Source organism: Branchiostoma belcheri, unplaced genomic scaffold (assembly GCF_001625305.1).
Source record: "Branchiostoma belcheri isolate BF01 breed outbred unplaced genomic scaffold, Haploidv18h27 scaffold97, whole genome shotgun sequence".
Taxonomy (NCBI): Eukaryota; Metazoa; Chordata; class Leptocardii; order Amphioxiformes; family Branchiostomatidae; genus Branchiostoma; species Branchiostoma belcheri.
This window is the reverse complement of record NW_017804653.1, coordinates 426,460-434,335: the sequence shown is the minus strand read 5'-3', so window position 1 is coordinate 434,335 and position 7,876 is coordinate 426,460. Positions and strand designations below refer to the sequence as shown.

At 42.6% G+C, this 7,876-nt stretch overlaps 1 protein-coding gene and 1 long non-coding RNA gene across 2 annotated transcripts in view; one reads left to right on the top strand and one right to left on the bottom strand.

The window, feature by feature from the left end:
* Positions 1-1,876, bottom strand: part of LOC109461880 — a 12,600-nt gene extending 10,724 nt beyond the window's left edge. Inside the window, exon 1 of the mRNA XM_019758350.1 lies at positions 1,695-1,876. Within this exon, the coding sequence (XP_019613909.1) occupies positions 1,695-1,876 (182 nt within the window). The remainder of the gene's footprint in view (positions 1-1,694) is intronic.
* Positions 1,877-3,298: 1,422 nt separating this feature from the next.
* LOC109461881 lies at positions 3,299-5,460 on the top strand. Its single transcript, XR_002139718.1, has 3 exons — positions 3,299-3,332; positions 3,832-3,971; positions 5,213-5,460. It is a non-coding gene; the product is annotated as an uncharacterized LOC109461881 (long non-coding RNA).
* The last annotated feature ends 2,416 nt before the right edge of the window (positions 5,461-7,876 follow it).

The window sequence follows — 7,876 nt, the reverse complement described above, 5'->3', positions numbered from 1 at the left end:
GGGGGGGGGCATGCAGAGGGTCTTGTGTCTATCCAGTCTTTTTTTCCCCTTGGCCAGGAAGTGTTTTCTGGCCTGTTTTGAACGGCATCTGAACATCTTGCTGATGAGACCTAACCTGAAATCTATCCTATTCTAGCTACTTTCTAGTAGCTGTCAAGGGTGTCCGCAAGCTAGACGAGAATAAACCAAATACAAATCAGACTAGTCTGCCCGGAGACATTTTCGTACAAGTTAAGGATAGCTACCCGATCTATTCTGCCACTGACAAGCGATACAGGGCGAGAAACTAACCTACACAAACTGTTAATAATGCCGTTTCCTTCAACAATGGGCTCTTGCTATCACTTTGAACATTACAACAGATAAAAGTGCGTTAGGATTTTTCGTTATTTTATCCACGTTACACTGCACTACACCTTCTTAGCGAAATAATGAACTTGGATACAGCAGTTGAAGCACGGGATAAAAATAGGCTCTCACACAATGCACACGTTATCATTATCAGTAAAGCCCAGGCCACATACGGTGCAACGACGTTTTTCCTGCAACAACATCGTCGTACGTTCAATTTTTTAAAAATTGCACCCGTTTCTTCTCAAATCTACATGTACACCGCAACACAATCATTATATTGCGAAAAAAATCCTTATCATATCCAGAACTGTACTTATCCAGTTCTATGCTTGGATAGCTTAGAGTTAGGATTAAGCATGGTTCTGAATAGTCTCTGGGTATCAAAAAACAAACAGTTATCCCAGATATGGTTCTGGATACGCATGGACAATCCAGAATCGCGTGCTCGATAATGTTGCTGGATATTGCACGGTTCTGGATGCAACAATCCTCAATCGTAGGTTATCCCAGATATGGTTCTGGATACCCGTGGACAATCCAGAATCGCGTGCACGAGCATGGTGTTGGATGCAGCACGGTTCTGGATGCAACAATTCTCCATCGTAGGTGCACCGTACGTTGTGTGAAAGAAAGGCTACAAAGGATCCCGCTGTGAGCTATTATAGCCTGGGGATATCAGTACTATTGATTCCGACAGATATGGTCTGTGCAGGCGCGAAGATTTGCAGCGGTCCTGACAACTCGTATTGACTCAGCAGCGTTTTATATCACATGTGGCCTCTTCAAGCCTGCTGATCCTTTCTAGGAAGGCGAGTGAAATATCACGTATTTACGTGATGTGATAGGAGACGTATTTTACATTGTCAACAGATGAAAAAGGCTAGCTATGGATTCGCTATCTTAAACGAATATTTCTTAAACATCATGCATGTGTAAAATACTACCAAGGGGGCAGCAAATACTCCTTCAGTTGACTAACTCCCCCGGCATGTTATCTATTTAGACAATGCCTACTCTTTCAAGCCTCTCATGAAGCCTGGTAGAGGCTAAAGCAAAAATACCATCTGTCAAATTTCCTTCAAAAATTTTCCCGCCAGTAAAGAATTGCCTTTCTGATTGTCGTAATGTTACGCAATGCAGGTATAAATTCAAAAGAATGACATAAAGACTTACTTAACAAACATGGCCATCCTATCATTGTCTATTTAGACAATATCTGCTCTTTCAAGTCGTAGGCTAAAACAAAAATACCATATCAAACTGCCTTCCAAATGTTCCCACAGGTAAAGAAATTTCGGAAGATGCAGATTTAAATCTAAAAGGATGACAGAAAGACTTACTTCACAAACATGATCATCCCGGCCTTGTCTATGTTCCTGGCCACGGTTTTCCACGACTTCTCCAGGTAGAATTTCTGCCAGGGATCGAGCGGGAGTCTGGGGTCGGGCGGGAGCGGCGCCTCGGGTTCGGGGAGAGAGTCTCTCTTCAGGTCCGCGAACTTGACCGACGCCGAGCATCCCATGGTATGCCGGGAAGGACAACACGTCATCACTGCAGGCCGTTCGAATTCTGTTCGACCTGCTGGCCGCTCAACCCGAGATCGTCATGACGTCAATGGCGCGAGATGGTCGTCTGTTCGAATCGTTGCATGTAACGTTACACGGCTGTGTGAAGCTAGAACATTAGCATTAAGGGTAATCTCCAAGCAGATCTGTGGGTGACTGCAAGATAGCATCAAATTGGCAAGACAGTATTCTTGTCAGGGCAGTAACCAATACGACATCAGTTTGGCTGGCGAAAAAAAAGATACCAGTACAAAAAAGACAGCCCGATACAAACGCCTGACTGAAAAGATAATCTAACGGCACCCCATTATCAAGTTGCTAGATGGCGCCATTGAGCAATGTAATGTAGAAACTAACATACACCAATGTTAGTGCTACGCAAATACAGATCTTTTGATAACAAAATATTTTCCTAAAGCAATACATATCTACAGAAATTATTGACTCCAAAATATGGTTCCCAACAAGAAATATGTTTGTGCTTGTTTTTGCAGCGCGCGATACGTTGCACCGACCAGTGTCAACCCATGATGTGACTTCTTTGTTTGTTTAGGGGATACAATGTAGCCCGTGTTCTTTCACACCAATGAATATTTGGCGTCACCGTTCCAAAACACCTAATAAATACTTAACACTTTACCACAGCGGCCATGACGTAGAGACCACTACTAAGCACCCCCAATGGATGTTAGTAGTGGTCTCATCATTCCAGCCCTCAGGTGAATAACTAAATACTAACAAAAAAGCGAAATAACCCTATCTTGAACTTTTTCCACAGTTCATCTCGTCCCCACTGAGTGTGTAGAGAATGTTCATTGAACCATCAGGATAGCAAACCTGCCACGAAAGTAAGAGTGATATTTCACAACACGAACCCTTTTAAAATGGTCTGTGGGTTTAGTGTCACGTAGAGGTATTGTATTACTGGTCTTTTCATAGGTGTCGGTTACGTCACGTAGCACCTGATTGAAGGTGAGAAACTAAGATACCAGCAAAAAGATTATAAATCTATCTCTGTGGCATTTCTGTGTAAAATCCGCGTACTCATTACATGTGAGAACATGTACAATGGCAGTGCCTGTGAAGTCCGCAAGGCGATTAATGTGCCAACAATAGTGTACAGAAACTGAATCGCAGTACAAACAACTTGCTTTTGTGTTGCTTCTGGCTCACCACCCAACAGAAAAATTAAGGTTCTAACAGTGTCCCATTTGTCTATACTTCATACTTGTTCCCAAACAGCGAAAAGGAAAAATATCGTAAAGAATTTTTGAAGTATAACGTCCGTTCCCAGGTAAGTTTTAAACTTTGTCATAGGAACTACTTATTACGTGTGCGGATGTATATTACGTACTGGCGGTGAACTTACCACTTACCTGGCCAGGTGGGAGGGAAGGTCAGCGTCTCGCTCAGGTGTGTGTCTATCATGTGGTTTAACAGGTAGTCCATGGAGAATCAGAGAGGCAATTTTTCTTCTTAAATCATTCGCTAGATAGGTTAAAACCTCGTAGTCTTGTTAGCGGGTCCATTTTAGTCCGCCCAAAGGATTTCGGGAGTGTCTTCAGTCCGCGGCAAAGAAGGTAATGATTCGTCCAACTTCAACAAGTGTCCCCATGACTGCTTAAGTTATGCAGTGACATTTTCATACTTGCTATGCCTCTATTTTACAAGTACAGGGATAATTAATGTTGATCTGAGGACCAAAAACATTCCGAAACCATGTTTATGGATGTTCTTTGTCAAACCTAGATAGATATTAGGTTGAAAGTTGCCTTTTTTTTCTGTTCGTAACAGTGTTTTCTAAACCCGGATCGAAGTAACGTTTTGATATCTGAGTCCCGCTCTCCCTGACGGGGCACTTAGCACCATGTGAGGAAAATTGCAACAAGTTATGCTCTTCTGTCCACTTTAGGTTCTCTGATCTATTCAATGTTCCAGCCCAAATTGCAAGGCGATTTGAAGAAGACTGACTGATTTGCAAAGGCAGTGCTGCGCGCACTTGGGATCACATTTGGAACATCTATGAACCTGTCACCATGGCAAACAAACAAGGTTAGTTTTTGGCGACGTCTCAGGGAGGAACCTAATGATACAGTATTGTGTGCAGTTTGCAAAAATTCTAGGAATGGTACAGGCATGTTGTCCACAGGAATGGAATGTCCACAGACATTTCTCTGACCCACATCTATGCCCACATTCCTGGAAACCCTTGGGAAGACCCAGAAGACCTGTCTGCCACGAATGGCCCTACTTTGTTTGACCTCGGGGCTCCTTTTACTATACATGTACACTCGGGGGAGGAGTGCACTGTATCTGTCTTCCTCAAAATCATTAAATGATGGCAGTGCCAATGCAAACAATAACCCTAACATCAACCACCGTCGCCATGGCAATGTATGTTTTCATTGCTAGTCTTGTTGTTCCTACATTGGTTTCGGACCATTGTAAGGAAGCGTCACAAACGATTTTATGAACAAAAACCAGTTTGGATGATATAGAAAACAATGTCCCAATTCAGTGTCATATATTGTCCATCCTGGCAGTCATGAGTAATCATCAAGCAGATGTTGAGGTGGCACAAAAGACAGTATCAAATTGGCCAGGCAGTATCCATTAGCTTACAGTCTTGACTCCATGTTGCAACCTATTTTGATGGTGGGGGTGTGTGTCATTGTTAAGATAACCAATTTGTTACCTTCATTGAGAAGGTTATGCGTTAGGTACACCATACATGTATATAGGGGTTGGTGATTTTTTTAAAGTAATAACTTGCAGTGTACATGGATATTTGGTAGGTAGGTTGGGGTTGGGACAACAAAGGTCATTGTATATTATAGACATTCTAGCAGCTTGGTATGGTACTGCAGCAGTGTACATGGGGGTGATATCTCGTGTTGTGGTCATGATATGGTTGTGATTTTTTGAGTGGGACAGAGGTGTCTGTGTAATGGGTACCTGGCATAGTTTTGTATGTGAGAGTAAATTTGTTGTTGACAAAGTATACTTAACTGAGTGTATATCTTCCTATTTGGTAGGTAGGTTAGGGCTGGGACAACAAAGGTCAAGGACTAGTATATTATAGACATACTAGCAGCTTTGTATGGTACTGCAGCAGTGTGCATGGGTGTGATATCTCGTGTTGTGGTGACCTGGTCCAGTACAAAGGACAGGTCACCAAAGAAGGAAACTGATGGTAACTACATGTGCATGGTAAATTTCACAGCAATAAGAATTATCATGATGATGATACAATAAAAATAATTATTACAAAACAGTTTTTTAATGCATTTCAGGTCTTGGTCCTGATGATCCTGGCAAAGCTATGGAGAACTTCATCATTGACAATTATGTTATTTTAACAAATAGACTAGAGGTAGAAAAGGTACTCCCGTACCTTATTCAATGGCGCATCTTGTCAATTGATGAAAGGGAAAGAATCCAAAACAAAGAAACGGAGAAAGACAAAGTAGAAGAGCTTTTGGGAACACTAAGTCGTAGTGGAAAATGCGCACCAGAACAACTGATAAACATTCTACAGAGGACAGACCAGTTGACTCTAGTTGATAACGTTAAGTCTGTAGATAGAGAGAGGTGGGTTCGTCCTTATGTGGAGAGGCTAACAAGTTTAAATGTTCTCCCTGCCAAGCTGCAACTTGAGTATGTCCAAAAGGGAAAGGAGAAGCTTTTGCAAAAGGCTGATGAGCTTTTTGACCACAGAACATACAGAGACAAGAAACGCTTAAAGACAGCAGAGAGACAATTCAGTCATTACAAAGCAATAATTGAATCAATCATAGATGGGTGTTTCATTCTCAACTTGAGGTTCCTTCAGCCATGTGATGTTGATGATTTTTACCATGACCACTTCCGTGTGGGTCCCGGCAGCATATCTGCTGCCCTGTCAGATATCCTGATCACAGATGAGATGCGCGCTGTGGTTGGTGGAGAGGAGTTGATGGTGAGGCTGGAGGTCAGGTATGACGACTACATCAGGGTCCGCAGATGCCTTTGTACTACAGGTACATATATATTATATATATCCATTCTGTCTCACTAACTTAACATACACTATATAGATTACAAGCTGAAATGTTAACAGTTTGACCACCCATTCAAATGCTGGACAATATAACATGGGTAGAGTATTGAGTTCTGAAAGGTTGTGACCTACTTGTGGAATCTTTGGTATTATGTCCATTGGCTACTTTAACAGTTTATGTAAGAATCATTGACGTGAGACATCTGAAACTATTTTATCATTTGATGGTATTAGTATATGTCAATGCTTTTCTACAATCTAGGATATACAAGTGGCAAAATTCTAATTTAAAAGTACTAACCCTCCCCCTCTATATTTTGTTAAACCCTTAATAATGTCAATATATATCATAATATTATATTACTAAATGTATTTGTACTGTATATTAGGGCTGCAAAGAACAGCTTCACTGGACAACCTGTCAGCGATTCTCCCTCCTTCCAAGAAGACAAACAGTCGTCCTCTCCTGAACAGTCTGGACCTGGCCACTGCCAGAACACAGGACTCAAGCTTCACTCACTGGGTCAACAACCCTTACAGCAGGCAACTGGGGCATTTGGTGAGGAAAAAGACAGTGGTAGATGCACGGAAAGTTTTTGAGAGAAAACATGAGATAGCTAAGCACCAAATTGAGTTGCAGGAAGGCATGGTGAGAAGTCTCCAGAAAGAAGTCACCCGGCTCACACAGGAGCAGGAGACAGCTGAGAAACTTCTCCTGGACAACAAGAAGGAAATACAGGACCTAACGGGAGCCAACAAGGGCATGAAAGACACCATAGATGAACTGCTTGCTGACAAGACAAAACTGACCAACAAACTGGCAATGAAGGAAGATGAAGAAAAGTTAAAAGAAGACAAGGTGGAGAGTCTTCAAAGGGAAGTCACCCGGCTCACACAGGAGAAGGAGGCAGCACAGAAACTTCTCCTGGTCAACAAGAAGGAAATTGAGGACCCAACAGGAGCCAACAAGGGCATGAAAGACACCATAGATGAACTGCTTGCTGAAAAGACAAAACTGACTAACAAACTGGCAATGAAGGAAGATGAAGAAAAGTTAAAAGGAGACAAGGTGGAGAGTCTTCAGAAGGAAGTCCTCCCATTCACACAGGAGAGGGAGGCAGCACAGAAAGAGCTCTCTGACAGGAGGAAGGAAATTCAGGACTTAACAGGAGACAAGAAGGACACCATGGAAGACACCATAGAAGAACGGGAAAAACCTCCAAAACTGACTATGAAAAAAACGGCAATGAAGGAACATGAAGAAAAGTTGAAAGGTGACAAGGTGGAGAGACCTCAGGGGGAAGCCACCAGGCTCACACATCAAAAGGAGATGGCATCACATGGTGATGGTGTGTGGATCTTTGTGGATGACTCTAACACTTGGATTGAGGCAAAGAAACTAGCCGGAAGACTGAGGAACCTAAAGACGACAGAGGACCCCCGTGTCAGGATCGATATTGAGAAGCTTGGAAATGTACTGGCTGCTGGGCGTCCTGTCATAAAGGGCACATTGTACAGTTCAGAGCCTCCACCAATTGACACAGTCTGGTATAAGATAAGAATGCAAGGATGGGAGGTCATTAATCAAAAGAGAAGCATGATAACAGGAAAAGAGAAGGACCACCGGCTTGTTGCAGATGTCGTGCAACTGGTGCATAACAAGGAGAATCTTCAGTTTGGTAACACAGTCATCATCGTCACTGGAGACTCTGATGTGATGCCAGCCATAGAATCAGCATTAAAGCTGCCACCATGGAAGGTAGAAGTGAGGATGTGGGAAAGTGGATTGGCAAGAGACATTGTTAAGGCTAGCAAAACCTACCCAGACCGTATGGCTGTAAGCACACTTGATAGTGACATTGACAAGATTGCATTCATCAACTATCGTTTTAACTCGAAGAAGAGCACTAAGCATCTA